General features: G+C 31.3%; 1 protein-coding gene and 1 long non-coding RNA gene across 2 annotated transcripts; both read left to right on the plus strand.

Annotated features, from left to right (window-relative positions):
• The first annotated feature begins 657 nt into the window (after positions 1–657).
• On the plus strand, positions 658–4,926 carry LOC114190462 (alpha-L-arabinofuranosidase 1-like). Its single transcript, XM_028079359.2, has 17 exons — positions 658–840; positions 1,174–1,228; positions 1,342–1,541; positions 1,729–1,853; positions 2,032–2,182; positions 2,257–2,326; positions 2,442–2,587; positions 2,851–2,896; positions 3,002–3,054; positions 3,148–3,292; positions 3,385–3,503; positions 3,598–3,669; positions 3,759–3,862; positions 3,951–4,007; positions 4,110–4,308; positions 4,402–4,542; positions 4,665–4,926. The coding sequence occupies exons 1-17, from the start codon at positions 658–660 to the stop codon at positions 4,761–4,763; spliced, it is 1,965 nt and encodes a 654-aa protein (XP_027935160.1). The 3' UTR covers positions 4,764–4,926.
• Positions 4,927–9,223: 4,297 nt separating this feature from the next.
• On the plus strand, positions 9,224–9,680 carry LOC146888864 (uncharacterized). The gene is made up of 3 exons (XR_014993284.1): positions 9,224–9,350; positions 9,425–9,529; positions 9,605–9,680. It is a non-coding gene; the product is annotated as an uncharacterized LOC146888864 (long non-coding RNA).
• The last annotated feature ends 7,871 nt before the right edge of the window (positions 9,681–17,551 follow it).

The following is a 17,551-nucleotide window of genomic DNA, read 5'->3' on the forward strand; positions in this document are numbered from 1 at the left end:
TAGATTTTTTTTACAAACTTAATAATTAAAAAAATGAGGGATTAATTTATATTATTTATTAAAACTTAGTCAAAATAATAAAAGTTGTAGATATTAATACATAATTTAGTGGGTTTTAGTTATGATTTTATAATTTTCAGAAGATGTGTTAAAAGGAATGTTTCAAATAATGCACAAATCTGTAACCAGCTCTTCATACATTAATTAATTCCTTATTCTTGATAATAATACTTTATATTTTTTTATATATCAATATAAGACATTTTTATATTTTATACTATTCATTCTGTTGTCCATTCAAAATTGCCAACAACAGAATGTTTCTATATTATCAATAAATTAAACCTTTGTATATTGGGATTAAAGTTTACTTTGTAGTACTTATGCAATAAAGTTATTAGTTTGATATGTTACTTTGATGAGAAGGTGACAATAAATATATAATAATAAGAGATTTGTTACTGATAGTTGTATATTTTGTTAAAGTGTTATAAGTATTATAATTTTCTTAAACTATTTAAAGGATTTAAAGTTTTTCCTTCCTGGCATAATAGATAAGCATGATAATTTATTTTTCCTTTTATAGGTTTTTTTCTTGCTTATAAATATGGTCTATTTGTTAGACAATAATGTATCATCATATAATATTTGTTAAGAATGGCGTCTTGTTCTTCAAAAGCTTCATTACATGTCATGTTCTATTTCTTATTCGCCATTTATTTTCTTAGTTTTGAGCATTGCTGTGTTGATGCAAACTCAACCCTAATTGTTCATAATGCTACTACTGTTTCGTCAAAAACAATTCCAATTCCTGACACTTTCCTTGGAGTATTCGTTGAGGTACTTTTATATATATATAAAGATGGTCATGATTACACTTTCCTTGCATCTCTATGTTTTATTTTGTGAATTATGTCAACTACCTCTGTTTGATTTTTAGTTATATAATTACTTATGTAATCGCATACGAATTAAATTTTCTGTATAAGTTAATTATTATGTTTATTAACTTATATATAAACATATACAATTTTTAGTTTAAAACTGAATTTTTAACTATCAAGAAACTTTTAAATAAAAGATTAGTTATAACAAATCTAATACATACAAGAAAAAACCAATTGCATTTGAATTTCCTAAAAGTAACCAATTTCATTGAAATTATTTTTGCAGGAGATTAATCATGCTTGTGCCGGAGGACTGTGGGCAGAACTTGTTCGCAATAAAGGTTATTTCCTTAATTCTAAGTTTTCTTAATCTTGTTTTTTCATTCCATATCGAAGTAAATTAGATTTCAGTATATTTTAACCGATTTTTGAATTTTTCTGCTAATAATATTAGGATTTGAAGTTAGAGGCCCGAACAATACCTTGAATGTTTGGTCAATTATAGGAAATGAATCATTCATTTCTGTATCAATTAATGATAGCTCATGTTTTGAGCGTAATAAAGCTGCATTACAAATGGAGGTGCATTGTAATGATAAGAACCCTTGTCCAAGTGGTGGCGTTGGTATTTCTAACCCTGGTTACTGGGGCATGGTAAGCAAAATTATAATATATATTTCATATTCACACATGCACGTATTTTTCTTAAAAAATAAAAAATGATATATTAACAAACTCACATAACATTGTGCTTTTATTTCCATAAGAAATTGAGAAAATGTTAATAGTTTATTGTATGAATGAATTTTTGTCGTTCTAAAACTGCTCCTTTCGTGATCAGAATATCGAGCAAGGAAAAAGGTATAAGGTGGTGTATCATATTAAATCAGAAGGAGAGGAAGGAGACTTTAATTTTCAACTTTCATTCACAGGTGTTGGTGTTATAGAGGTCTCATCAAATATAACGTAAGTTGATATTTTCACATAATTAAAAGACATTGTTGAAATTATTGTCGGAGATCACACTTAAAATCAGTGGTACAAAAGATAATTCCAATCTTATTTTACAAAACTTATCGTATCATTCGTGATTGAATCGTTGAAAATAAAAGTGAAGTTAAAAATATTTGTTGTGATGGTTCAGGCAAGTTCCTGAAGATGGAAAATGGAGAAAGGTGGAGACAGAGGTGGAAGCAAAGGCTACGAATCACTATTCAAGTCTTCAAATAACGACAAGCAAGGGAGGGAGTTACCTGTTTGACCAAATCTCAGTCATGCCATTGGACACTTACATGGTTAGTAATTATTAATCTATTTTGTTTTATTCTTCTTTTTCTTCACATGAATTAAATATCTTCTCTTCAAACAGGGTCATGGCTTCCGAAAGGATCTTTTTCAAATGGTGGCAGATTTGAAACCAAAGTTTATGAGATTTCCTGGTATGTTCAGATTCTATGTGATTTAGATATATATCGAGGTAGCAATATATAAGATTCACTTAATAATTATAAAATGTAATTAACTCTGTTTATCCTTGTCCATTGCATTAATTAGGTGGCACCTACGTTGAAGGATATCATCTGCAAAACAAATATCAGTGGAAAGATACAATTGGAGCATGGGAAGAGAGACCAGGTCACAACAATGATATTTGGAACTATTGGAGTGACGATGGAATTGGTTATTTGGAATATCTCCAAGTGAGTATTTATTATTCTTGGAAAATAACATTTTGATAATTAAATTTTGAAAATTTTCTTCTACAACTTAATATCTTTTAAATAGTTTTGAAATATAAAAAAAAATAAAATAATGAAAAATTATTTAGAAAATGTTATTTGAGATTATAAGAGAATTGTCAAAATTTAGTTAAAAAATCAATTTTGATTGTTTTTTTAAAACTATGATTAAAATTTTCCTACTTTATTTAAATAAATATAATGATTTAATATTTGTTTTGCAGCTAGCAGAGGACCTTGGTGCATTGCCCATATGGGTGTTCAACGCTGGTATATTATATAGATGTTCTTCTTGCCATAGCTCAGATTCATTCCCAACAACATAAATTTTTTGATTTTATCTTTGTTTTCTAACTAATTGTGTTTCTGATTTAGGTTTCAGCCGTAATGAACAAATTAATCCATCAGATTTGGGACCTTACGTGCAAGTATAATTTTCTTCTGATACTCATTTCTTTTTGGTATTCTTGAAACTGTATATACAATTGAGTGCTCATGTTTTGAAATCTTTGTATTAAAAGGATGCCCTTGATGGCATTGAGTTCGCAAAAGGGTCTCCTGAATCAAAGTGGGGTTCTGTTAGAGCTGGATTGGGACATCCTAAACCATTTGATTTGAGATATGTTGCCATTGGAAATGAAGATTGTGAATTTTCCAATTATCAAGGTATCATTCTATGACCACATATATGTCACGATTCTAAATTTATTGATTTAACTACTAAAATTTTTTATACTTTTTTTTTTTCTTTTTTGCAGCAAATTACCTTAAGATACATGATGCTATAAGATCTGCCTACCCAGATATTAAACTCATCTCAAATTGTGATGCTTCTGTCACACCATTAAAGCATCCAGCTGATTTGTTTGATTTTCATGTAAATATTAATTCTTGAACTTTCATTTGTTGCTTCAAATATTTGTGTTTTTTCATTTGTCAACTTATACTTCTCAATGTTTTGTTTTTGTTAGACTTACACAACCTCCAAAGACTTATTTTCCATGTCTACTCAGTTCGATCGCACCGCACGATCTGGTCCAAAGGTTTGATCAATTTTTAGTTTTAATGAACTCTATATTCATTGTTGATTTATGCATAGTTTGATATACGTGAATATATATAATGAATATAGGCTTTTGTGAGTGAGTTTGCTGTATGGAGAAAAGACGCTGGAAATGGAAGTCTCCTGGCTGCTGTGGCTGAAGCTGCATTTCTTATTGGCCTTGAAAAGAACAGGTTTAGTTCTTTTTTTTTCTTTTAATGTTTTTTTTTTTTTTTTACATTAACCATATTCTAACATGTTTTTTTTATGTTTCTGATGCAGTGATATTGTCGACATGGTTGCTTATGCACCACTTTTCTCAAATATAAACGATAGGAAGTAATTTTCTACCATTTACCACATTTTTTATCTACCCAGAAGATTTTATTGGCTGGAATGTATAAGATGAGGTTGATGAAATTATTGTGTGTGATTTTTCAGATGGATTCCCGATGCAATTGTGTTCGACTCTTATCAGATGTATGGAACACCCAGCTATTGGGTGCAAAAGCTTTTTGTTGAGTCTAGTGGAGCAACATTTCTCCCCTCAACACTCAACACTACTTCATCTAATCAACTTATTGCATCTGCAATTAGTTGGAAAGATTCTACAGAGAATAAAAATTACATAAGAATAAAGGTAAGATTCTGAAACAATATAAAAACATGTCTTTAATTAGATTAGCTTTGATAAAGAAATGTATGTTTGAGTTGTTGAATTTGATCTGCACAGGTAGTAAACTTCGGAAGAGGCACAGAGACGATTGACATAAGCATAGATGGGTTCCCAGTGGGACAACAATTTGGTTGTACAAAGACAGTGCTTACATCAGACAACGTAATGGATGAGAATTCCTTCGCACAACCTACCAAGGTACCTTTGCTTTTTTCTCAAAACTCTGTTGAATACAAAAGCTAACATCAATTACTGACATTTGTTAATGATTTTTTTTTTAATGTGATTTATAATTTATGTTGTTTTCATTTTAAACGCAGGTGGTGCCACAAACGAGTTCGGCGGTGAATGTTGAAAGCAAGATACAAGCAATTCTCTCACCCTTTTCGGTCACATCATTCGATTTCTTAATTTTATGAAGATAATTACGACATAGATTAAGTCCGTTCCAGCGGAGAGAGATTTTATGCCCTTTTTATATTATCAATAAATTGTAATATATGGCCTATTCCTTTCGTTTCAAATATTTACGATGCCTCATTTTATTTCAATCCTCTTCCCTCCTTTTCTTTATCTATTGTCTCGGGCTTTTAAATAAGAAAAATATCAGTTATTAAAGCACAATTGCATTGGATTAAGTTAATTGTCGATCCATTATTTGAATTTTTTACTGATTTTTTTTTATTGCTCTTTTGTTGTACTTTCAAATCAAAATATATCGATGATCATTAAATTTAAAATTTTAAAATATATTAAAATTATCTTTAAAGTATTAAAATAATATGTTTTTAATATTCAGTAAAAAAACTCAACAGATATATTGGAATCTAATATACATTCAAACGAATGTTATTTTTTAATAGTTTCATCGGTTTAGAATTGTCAAAAAGTTAAGTGTCATAATTACTTAAAATATTATATCAGATTTTGTTTTATCTTTGTTTTCACAATTTTTATACAATGAACTATCTTAATTTATTTTTAATTATTATATTATGATAATCAAATTATTATTGTCATTGGTTTAATAAGTTATTACTTTTTTTTCATAATTTTGATTGAGAAATAGAAGTTTGAAGTTTCAAGAAGAAGGAAGTCAATTATGGGAGGTTTCGTTTAACAAGAACTTATGCATCTAAAGGTCTAATCCTTATTAACTTTTATAAAGAGTTTAAATAGTAACATACATCGAACAATCATGATAAGAAAATGTTTTATTAGCAACCAATTGTAATGATTAAAAATTATTAATCACTTTAGTGACCATTTTAGATACAAATTTATAAAGTATAAAATTATTAATTACTGAAATAGTAACTATTATGAATAAAAAATTATAATTGATCATTAAATTGGTCTTTAAAATTAGCTATCATTGTTTTGGCTATTAAAGAAGATTGGTCACTAAAAATTAGCTCCCTCGATTTTGGCTACCAAAATGAATTAGGTTCTAAATTGGTCTCTAATTAATTAATGACTAATTTAGTGACCAATTATAATTATTTATTTATAAAAGTAACTATTTTAGTAACCGATAATTTTTTATTTTTTAAACTAGTATCTAAATTTGTTACTATAGTGACCAACAACTTTTGATAACTAAAATTAGTTAATAATGAAGCATACATTTTCTTGTAGTGAAGCTAGTAAGATAGATATATGTATTATTACATGAAGTTTGTAATGCATGTCTTGTGTGAGCTATAGCTTATCATATCATTAGCTCAATGAACTTTTACACATTGAGATATCTTTTGTAACCAAAATCGTAATCATAAAGGTATTCTAGAGATAAAATCAATCTGATTGATAAATTTGTAATATCATATACGTTTTGAATGACTAATGAAAGGATTTTTTTATATAAAAAGTTTATATTTTACAATACTTATATCAGAACATAAAAAAAAAAACATAAGAAATTTGTTGTGATTTATAATATAATCATGCTTTTATTATTGTATGTTTTTGAATTGTTTTCTTATGAAGCGAAGATAGAGTTACAAAATATGTAAATTTTTCTTTAAAGATTCCATTCAAATAACACAACGCATGATCTACATGTTTGATATTGAATATTGAAGAAAATCCAAGAAAAATAAGATTAAGCATCGATTATCTTCGACAACCTAAATAAAGGATTCAAACTAAAAGTTGAAACACACATAAGCGCTTTATATTTTTCTAGTGTTCATAAGTTGCTAAGTATTATTTTGTGGTTGAGTTAAGTCTTTGCGTTTATTCAAAACGTGAAGTAACTTAATGACTTTAAATTATATTTTATATTAGCACTAGTGCAGAATGGGCTTTTTAACTCGCCTTATAGGCCTCGGTTACAGCGGGACCGAAGCCTATAAGGAGGCGGTGGCATTTTTGAAATTTTTCTCAGCATTTTGCCTCGGGTCCCAAATCAACCGAAGCATATAACCAGTTTTATGCTTCGGTTCTCAACCAACCGAAGCCTATAACCCATCTGTGGCCCCCAGATTTACAAAATTGCCACTGACAGCACACACTTTGGCCTCGGGTGTCAAAGGACCGAGGCCTATAACGGAAGATTTGGCTTCGGGTGGCGAAGAACCGAGGCCTATCGTTCTTTCTGCCTCGGGTGTTTACAGAACCGAGGCCATATCCTTTATTTATGTTCCCAAATCGCGCGAACCCTCACTGTTCATCATCTTCTCTCTCGCGAAGGGATCCCCCACCGTGCCCTCCGTCAGGCGACCTCTCCATCGCCGATTGCGCCTCCGTCCACGAAGTTTAGGTCGTCGGTCTTGCTCCGCCACCGAACAACAGGCGAAAAGGAGGCAGCCACCGTCGCGCCACCGTCGAAAAGGAAGCAACCACCGTCGCACCACAGTCCAGCCCTCGTTGCGGCCTCCGTCGCGCCACCGTCGCTCCTCTGTTGCGGCCTCCTGCGCGCCACCGCTGCCTCTGGTTGTGCGTACGTCGCGCCCTCCGTCGTGCATTCGTCGCCCCACTTCGCCACGGTTCCCCACAGCCACCACTTGGCGACAAACATTGCACTGCTGCTCCGTGTGACTGCTCCGGCGAGTATCTTGCGCCTCATTCGCCATTTCCAACCACCGTTGCACCGCCAATTCTGTCCGGGGTAAATTCAAAACGCGTTATTTTTTCTTTCGTTTTGTATATTTTTTTATGATTTAGGTAATTGTTTTGCATTTTGATGACATTTTTGGTTGATTTTTGCGTTTTTCTTTTGCTATTTTTACGGTCTCTTATTTATTTTATTACCTCTTATAGCTCTTGAAGACCTCAGTATCGTGGGTGTGCATCATCTTCCATTGTCATTCAATTTTCACACTCCCAGGTTCTTAATTCTATTATTTTGTAAGATTTTGTTGTTTATTATGTATTAGTAATATGTTATATATATATATATATATATGTGTGTGTGTGTGGTTTATTATTTACTTAAATATTTGTTTGATTTGTGAGTTAGCCTTAGTTTCCCGTTTGAGATTCAATACGAAAATTATGTATTGTTCCCGAGTTTTTATGTTGAAAAAACTACCTTTTTTTTTTAAAATTAGATATAAGGGGATACAATACTAATAATTTAAATGTATTGAATCTTGAATTGTCCGATTGGATAATTTAAGAAGATTAATCACTTTCTAGTAATTTATTAGTGCATATATATATATATATATTTTAAAATAAAGATCTTAAAATTCATGAATATTTGTCAATTGTGTTTTGTATTGATCTTCGGGTGCATATTTGATTGTGGTTTATAATCACTTTCATTTCGTGTATCCTGAAGGCCAATGCGAAATGCTGGCAAAATTTCGTGAAATTTAAGATTTGTATTTTAAAAGTAATATGTACCAATAAAATAAAGAAAGTGAATCTTCTTAAATGGGATAGGGTCACACCTTCATTACGACATGAGCATTGATTCAAAGATTACTGAAATTAATCACACAATTTCAGTATGGATCGAGATTGGATTAATTTACCACGTATTAGCACTGAGTATGAGAATGGAGTAGAGGAATTTATAAAATTTGCGCAACGTTATGAGGGGAGAAGTGATGATGAGGTGAAGTTCAGATGTCCTTGTGTCAATTGTTTGAATGGAAGAAAATTGAATGCAACTCAAGTTAGGGAACATCTTATTTGTGATGGTTTCCTTAGAAGTTATACAATATGGACATGGCACGGCGAATTAATACACATTCCAACTGTTTCTCGGACTGAATATCTTGCTAATTCTTCCATGAAAGAGCGACAGGAAGAGCGACGGGAAGAGCGATGGGAAGAGCAATTTGAAGAGCAAGTAGAAGTAGAAGAAGACAATATGGAGGACATGATACGGGATGTTGGTGCAGAAGCTTTTGCACAAGCGCATGTGTATGAGACGATGTCTGCTGATGCGGAAACTCCGTTGTATGTTGGTTCAACTAAGTTCACGCGAATATCAGCGGTTTTAAGACTTGTGAATTTGAAAGCGACCAACAGTTGGACAGATAAAAGCTTCACAAAATTGCTCGTGCTCTTGAATGAAATGCTTCCCGAAGGAAATACTCTACCCACTCGAAACTATGACGCCAAGAAAATTCTTTGTCCGATGGGTATGGAGTATAAAAGGATACACGCATGTCCTAATGATTGCATATTATACAGAAAAGAATTTGAAGATTTGAAAAAATGTCCAAAGTGTGGGTCATCACGGTACAAGCAGAAAAGAAACAGTGAAGATAATGGTCAAATAGAGAAGGAAGGATCTGCTTTGAAAGTAGTCTGGTACCTTCCAATCGTGCCCAGACTTAAGCGTTTGTTTGCAAATCCTAAAGACGCTAAAAACCTTAGATGGCATGCAACTGAGAGAAGATGTGACGGACTATGGGGCTGAATGATCTATATGGGTTTATAGACCCCCAACTCACCCATGAAGGCAACAAGTTTGATGACATCCAAGCATATGTGACCAAATGCTTTCAACGTGGAAAAGAAATTTATTTTGTCCCTTATGTTGCTGGGTAAGTCATTTTTGTTAACTTATGAATATAATCAGTCATTTTAATGCATACCAATGAATTTATTTTCTTATCAGGCGTCATTGGCAGTTACTTGTGGTTTCCCTAAGGGAGAACCTTGCTGTGTGGTTTTGCTCTTTGCATCGCCCTCCCCCCAACCATCTTAGACAAGTGATAGATTGGTAAGAACCTCAATATCAATCTTATGAATATGACATGTTATATAAAAATATCCTAACTTATTCCCTATATCATAGTTCAATTGCTGCACATAACATGTTGTTAGGGAGATCAACGGCTAAGGCAAAAGGTCTTGTATGGTGTTCTCTCCAGGTTTGATATTCCTATCCATATCTTCATGATTATTTACTTGATTTTCTTCCTTAATTAATTGTAACGTTGTTAATATAATGTAGTGTAATAGACAAACCGGCTCATATGAGTGCGGTTATTATATAATGCAATGGATGACAACCACTGTGCATGCTCGTATTACAACAAATTGGAAAACGGTAATATATATTTGAATTAAAATGAATACTTTGCAATATTTCCTTTTTATATACTAACTTAACTTAATCTATTATTTTGTAGACATTCAAGAGTCCTGCAGCAATTCCCGCAAAGTCCATCAAGTTTGGTAGGATAGCATGTGCCAAATATATAATTGAAATGTACAATACTATTGATTAGAACATGTATCTTGATTGTAAATGATTTGTAATTGTCTTTTAAATGAATTTGAATTGTGGATGTGTTTTAAAATATTTTGTTCTGGTCTATTCTGGTCTGTGCTGGGTGCTGAACAAAATTTGTAGGTTTAAATGTGGGAATAACACCAAAACAGAAACTGCATTTAAAAAAAAAACAGCATATAAGGCCTCGGTTCATACCAAAACCGAAGCAAAAAGCGTGCTTTTGGCCTCGGGTGCAACCAAAACCGAGGCCAAAAGGGTATCGAATTTAAAAAAAAAAAAAAAAGCCCATATGGCCTCGGGTGCAAGCAAAACCGAGGCCAAAAGGGTATTGAATTTAAAAAAAAAAAAGCCCATATGGCCTCGGGTGCAGTGAAAACCGAGGCAAAAGGCAGGGTCTATGGCCTCGGGTGCAGTGAAAACCGAGGCAGAAGGGGTCTCTGTGGCTTCGGTTCTTAACCGAGGCCAAAAGCTATGCTCTTTTGGCCTCGCCCCAATATGCTTCGATTCCCGAACCGGTGCAGAATATTAAAAACAACCGCTGCCAAAGGCCCTTCCTGCACTGGTGTAGAGTTCTTTGTTACTTGTTTTGAGGACGTAGTCATAGAAGGAGTTATTAGCCTAACCTTATTCTGGTTTGGTTATGTTCTGTTAGCTTAGTTGGTTTAGTTAGGTTTTCTGCTTCCTTTATATTCCCTTTTTGTAATTGTACCTTTTCTGATCAATCAATTAAAGAGTTTTCTTGTTTATGTAATATGGTATCAATAGAACAATAACTCTCTCTCTTTCTCTCTCTCTTCGTTTCCCTTTCTAGGTTTTCCTTTTCTCCGCTCTTTGTCCTTCTTTTTGTTCTTGTGCTTTTCTATGGGTTCCACTGTCTGTAACACCCCAATTTTATTGGATGTCAGATGAGTTATAAAAGAATATATACTTTTAGCAAAACGATTATTTTTGCACCGTACTAAAGAAAAACTTAGAATTTGGATTTATTAAATATCATAATTCAAAACTTCGATTGTCAAAACCTGTTCAAATACCAACGACAAATAAAATAAATTACACATCTTTAATATTTAATTTAAATAATTTAATAAAAACTAATGAAATCCCGAGTTCACCCCTTTCTCTCGTCAATCTACTCCATGCCCGAATCATCTGTATGGTCACCCGCTCCCATATCACACATACGTCATACGATCATCACACAAATAACAAACACATACACAACAAATAGGAGTAAGCTAACTATAAACAAGGATATATAAACAAAATTTAGGAAAATAAGACATTTCGAATAATATTAAACTTTGCAACCAAGTACTATACTTAAGCACCATAATCACAATCAACAAAATTTGCATTACCCCAAATATGACAACAACATTCAAAATTATGAATACCCCTGTTATCCCCACAAAATGAGTTAGATTTCAAGAACTTTTATAATTTATATATATATATATATATATATATATATATATATATATATATATATATAATAAAATGTACTTTAATTATTTATAATATCAAAACCATATTATTTATATTACATTTCAATCAACACCTTTAAATTTCCAATCTAATATAAATTGGAATTGTAATTATAAAATATAATTACGTAACCACTCACGTAAAAAAAAACAAATAGATACCATTATGAATTATGGAAGGATATAAGTAGCACGCATCCCAATGACACCATAATAATACTTTAATGCACCTTAAACCTCTAGTGGGACCCATACGTATAAAAAAAAACCTATTAAACAAAAACAACCTTCTGAATACCATGGAATCCTATACCCCTCACGTGAAATAATTAAAGTTGGTTGTACCACACATTTAAAAACACCCACCATGTACCATAATATAAACACTCCAGTGTTGCACCATTTCAAAACCAAAGGACTCATTATGCAACTGGCGTAACCTAATCGTGTGGACTTAAGCATTGGCATCACACTCACATTAATCAAAAACGACCAAAGAATTTTTGAAACCAAAATGATGAAGTTCTGAAACCATTTTACATGAATTATGTGATTGGGTAATGAAACAAAATGCATGAGTCACACACTGCACCATAAAATACAAAGAGTAACTCTCTATGCATGCTATGGGTTTTTAAATGCTCATGCAACAAAGCTTCAAAGAAGAGTTGAAAAGATGAAACCCCAAACAAAACCTGTTGCATCCCAAAGTCATAAGAGAGGAAAACTAAGTCTCATGCACTACAAACAAACCACTCATGGCCCTATCATTCACCAACATCATGCTCACACAACATAAAACACGAGCTTGGGTTGATCATGCAAGGAGAACCCACCTCTACGTAAATTAGAGTGGATAAACATCCACTTTCTTGTTGCATATCGTAGCCCACCAATCACCAAGATTAAAACACAATTAGAGAGCAAAGGAACAGAACCCACAACAGGTACAATATCCATCATTACACCCGTTACCCATTCAACACCCAGAAAACTCTTAACAATACCACGCGTAGCAAGGAAACATATAATATTCTAGAATCTATGACAAGCATAAAACACAACACAGATCAAGGTCAAGCTTCCCCTACCTCATGAAGTAGTTCTTCCAACACTTCTCTCTTGTTGACTCACTTCTCTTCTCTACAGCTTCCCACGATTCCTTCTCTTGCCACTCTCTTTTTCTCTCTTTCTACACACTCAAAAACCCTAAAAAATGTTTCCTCTGCCGTCGTCACTCCACTCTTTAAGATAACCTTAACCTTCAAAAGTGTTTTTTTTTCTTTATGCTTATGGTCTCCCCAATTAACTAAAGATTTAGGATTTAAAAGACCCAAAGGTTCGGTGTTCCCTATTTTCATGTGGTAGCAGTGAGAAAATAATAATAATAAAAAGGGTTAAATATGTTTTTGGTCCCTTAACTTTCAGTGAATTTTGGAATTAGTCCATTTTGAAACTTTGGACCAATTTAGTCCTCCATCTTTTGAAATGCGTGAATTTAGTCCTTTTAATCAAATTTTGTTAAGTTTATTTGACATTTCAAGTGCGTTTCATAATAGTATTTGATTTAACATTAAAGCAAAAATGTGTCAAACAGTATAAACAACTCAAATACAATTCTGAAATGCGTACGAAACATCCAATAAACCTACCAAAATTTGATTAAAAGGACTAAATCCACATATTTCGAAAGATCAATGACTAAATTGGTCCAAAGTTTCAAAATGGACTAATTCCAAAATTTACTAAAAGTTAAGGGACCAAAAACATATTTAACCCTAATAAAAATTAAAAACAGCCACATGACCCAAACCCAAAAATAATAATTTAATTAAATCCCTAAAAAAATACTAATTTGATTAAATTAAAACAATTAAATCTGAACTAATTATGTCTTTAATGGCTAATCAACTCCCATAAATCCCCTTGTCTATGTCCAGATTCATAGAACTTATCCCCAACTTTTCATCTACTCAAATTTGTCCCTAAGGCAAAAATATAATATTTTATAATTTTATTCTAGCCAAGGTTCAAACCTACAACCTTCACATTACAAAGTATAATGCACAACCATTCAACCAATTCATATTTCATGATAATTCCTATACTTCTAGGATTATATTATCACTGCATATGGTCCCGCATATTATTAAAATAATAAAACAATTAAATTCACACACTAATAGTATCCATAAAACTCGAACCCAAATCTTCTCATAATAGCCAAGTACTTTCAACCACTTGAGCAAATACTATTCCTTATTTTCTCTCTCCACATTAATTAACTTAGGTATTTCCGCCCTTGTATTTATTAAATAAATATTTATTTATTTATTTAATTTTCCCGGATCTTACATTGTCGACACCAACAATTCATTCACCACTGTTAAAGAACCCCATCAAGATCCTACCCATCCCCTTTTCTTACACCATTCGTAAAGACCTGACCTTCTTCTTACTTCTTAATCCTTAGATAACACAAATTACATCACTTGGAGTCATGTGATAAGGGTTGCTCTCTCAGTCAAGAACAAACTTTCACTCATCAATGGAACCCTACCCCCACCATCGGACAATGATCCTTCTTTCCCAGCTTGTTCTAGGGGAAATAGTGCCGCCATCTCGTAGTTATACAACTTAGTTTCGAAAGAGATTGTACAAGCATCCTCTTCACTTCCACCGCTCATGAGATATGGAAAGATCTTCAAACTCGATTCTCTCGCAAAAACGGCCCTCGCATTTTTCAACTCCGATGTCATGTCCTGTCCTTACAACAAGTTTCTGATAGCGTGAGTACCTATTATCCAATAAAGATAGGTTTGATTTAGTTAGGTTTTCTGCTTCCTTTATATTCCTTTTTTGTAACAATACCTTTTGCTATCAATGAAGTATAGAGTTTTCTTGTTTCTGTTATAGGAGATTAAGACAAGACAAAAAATGAGTGATTTGTGTATTCATTGTAACAAAAATTTTATTTGTGTAGTTAGTGTCATAATTCATTTAATTCTTGAATCTCTTAAGTTATATTAAGGGATAATGAGAAAGTATCTTATATGTTTAGATGAACTGGAATAAAATTATTCTTTGTTGTTTTTGCATTGTTTATTCACTAGATGATCTAGAACTGGCCATTGTTAATTGTTTGAATTTCCATGAGTAGTTTAGGGCTTTCCAACATATCATGGTTAAAAATAATCGATATTTCCAAGTTTTTCAAGATTTCTAGTGTGGTGTAGAATGATATATGTTGTTAGCTCAAACTAAGATTAATGATGATAATTCTGTTAGAAATATACCATTTGTGTGGGAGTATACGAATGTTATTTTTGGATGGTATTTATATAGTATAAGACGAGAAGAGGTCACCTATTCAAGACAATATAATCATAGAATAACTACTCAATGGAATGTCACGTTTAAGACAGTATAAAACACTAATCAATATTAAGACATCTTGTACCTACTAATCCAGACCCCTCTAGGTAATGGGCTATTAGAGTACCGTAAATAAGACATTATTTACAAGGTACACATTATTTATTGATTATATTATCTTATTTATGCTCTGACGTATTATTGATTTGAATGTTGAAGTATCTTTGTAAGTACCCTAACTCATCACTTATATATGTAAAGAAGAAGAATGAGACATTACAAGAAAATGTTAAATTATTGACAAGATTTATCAGCAGAAAAAAAAACATCAATAATTTTGATTTATCAATGAATTTTACTGATGAATCTTAGAATTTTAATTATCGATAAAATATTTTTTAATAATGAAAATCTATCAATAAAATTTGTCGATAATATTTTTCAATAAATTATAATTTTTATTACTAACAAAAATATATGTCAGTAACAATTTATAATATTTACTATCAACGAATATTTTTGTTGCTAAATTTTGTCGATAAAATGAGTACCAAAGTTTTCGCGTTGGACTTTGATCGTTTCATGGTAAAATTATTCGGTAAATCCATCGATAATGGATTGTTTTTAAAGTTTGTCGATAATTGAATTTCTAAAAAATATATTGTTAATTTACTTTTTATAAAATAGGTTGGTAAATTCATCGATAATCGTACTTTTTAAAATTTGTGAGTAAATCTATCAATAAACTGGACATCAATTATCCTACAAAATCTAACTATGTATTTGTTATAAATTAATTAGAAATGCTTAAAAGGAAAATGAGAAGAAGAAAGAGGAGGTGGATAAAAAAGAGAGGAAGTAGAGAAGAAGGAAGATGCGAAAAGAAGGTGATAATGACAATTGTGTAGGTGATACTGTGGAGGTGATATCGACAGACAACGACAATCATGAATGCAATGAAAGCAATTTTTGACGGAATTTCATTATTATAAAAGACTTTGTCTACTGATAGTTTTTTTTTTAGTGTACATCCAATTACAATTCTTTATTTTCATTTATGCTCAATGTTGCAATTTCTATCTGTTTAACTAAAAAAGTTGTGGTACCAATTACTTTAGAGGGTGAGAATAATGTATTTGTGATGTAAGGTTGGAATTGGTGCTTACTATATGTCAGATAATGTTATTATTTCTGCATGTTGCTTTGTATGCAAAGTTTTACTTTCAAATATATGTTTGTGCTTGCTGAGCTGGGATTTCTTGCATTTGTAACATGAGGCAAATTGATTTAGTTTCATGCTTCTCTGTCGCTTTTGTTGGACATTATATTTGTAGTAACAAATCAGAATATACTTTATATGACTTGGATAGAAGGTTTAATTAGTCAACAAAGCATTTTGCTAATTTTGGATTACGATTAGGACTACCATGGTGTTTTTGTTGTAGTTATGAGAACTTTATTTGTTATAGTTTGAAACATGTATTAGTTGGTTCATTAAGTTATTTAAAATTATTGTTTTATCTAAATCTGATGGAATTTTGAACACTTGCATAGTGAAAACAGACCTGGATTTGCTTGGATCCATGATGATAGGTAAAAAACAGTTTCTCTCTTTGCAATAATGAAATATACTTTCATTTGGTTATTTGCTAATCATAAGCTTTTTTTGTTTAACATGAATGTTATCGTTCTTATTTAAAATTTAAAGTGATCAAATTTCCACTGTCCTTGTTTAGAAGTTATGAATGAACTCCTATATGATTTTACTTAATTGTGTAAATTTTCTACGACTATATATATGTACTTGTTTGTTTACACGGTGAAAGGAGAATTCTTTATAATGCTTGATTTTTTGTTTTTTTTTTCTCCGAGAGCTACTACTACCTTGCTTCTAGTATTAGTTTCTTGACAAATTTTACCCATAAACAAAAAACATTTAAGTATTCAAAGCAATAATCATTACAATAAAACATAACTTAACCAACCAAATTATGATGGTTTAGTTGATTGTAACACGATACAAAAGATTAATTTTTTTTTTTTTAATTAAAAATAAAAAATTATTTGTAACTTAGCAAATAATTATGTTATTGTGAAATTAATATTGGTTCAGCCGACACTAATAAGAATTAGTATCAGTATAGTCTGACACTAATAAAATTTGCTTTTGGATGTTAATAAAATTGATTTAGTATATCTAAACCAATGCGGGTTATTTTGTTTTTAAAATATTTGTGTTAGGCTAATAGAGTATGTTTAACGTTAAACGTTAAAGTTCACCGTGATACTAACTATTTTTAAGTTTTTTAATAAGTAAAATTATTTTCATTAGTGTTAGACTAACATCGATTTAGTCAAAACTAAGTAAAATAAATATTAAAAATAAATAAGACTATTCTTCAAATAACTAAATATTGAAAATAAATATAATTATTTTTGACCAAGTTATCTTAATCTTATTTATTTCTAATATATTTATTTAAATTATGGTTCACTAATTAAGTGATAATTAATTTATATGTTATGAATGTTTACCAGTGATATATTTAAACCTTATATCTATTATTACAAAGTATATACTAGTACTAGAGGTAATTTTAGGTTTAGAATTTGTTGAGCTGAAAAAGGATGGTAGAGAAAAATG

Source organism: Vigna unguiculata, chromosome 1, assembly GCF_037176805.1.
Source record: "Vigna unguiculata cultivar grain cowpea cultivar isolate G323 ecotype 2 chromosome 1, ASM3717680v1, whole genome shotgun sequence".
NCBI classification, from domain to species: Eukaryota; Viridiplantae; Streptophyta; class Magnoliopsida; order Fabales; family Fabaceae; genus Vigna; species Vigna unguiculata.

What these genes read in the sequence shown, in the direction of transcription:
- LOC114190462 (XM_028079359.2), top strand. Translation starts at nt 658, where the DNA reads ATGGCGTCTTGTTCTTCAAAAGCTTCATTACATGTCATGTTCTATTTC. An exon ending in GTTATTTGGAATATCTCCAA is followed by an intron (nt 2,588 to 2,850) that starts GTGAGTATTTAT and finishes TTTGTTTTGCAG; the next exon opens with CTAGCAGAGGACCTTGGTGC. An exon ending in TCAAATATAAACGATAGGAA is followed by an intron (nt 4,008 to 4,109) that starts GTAATTTTCTAC and finishes GTGATTTTTCAG; the next exon opens with ATGGATTCCCGATGCAATTG.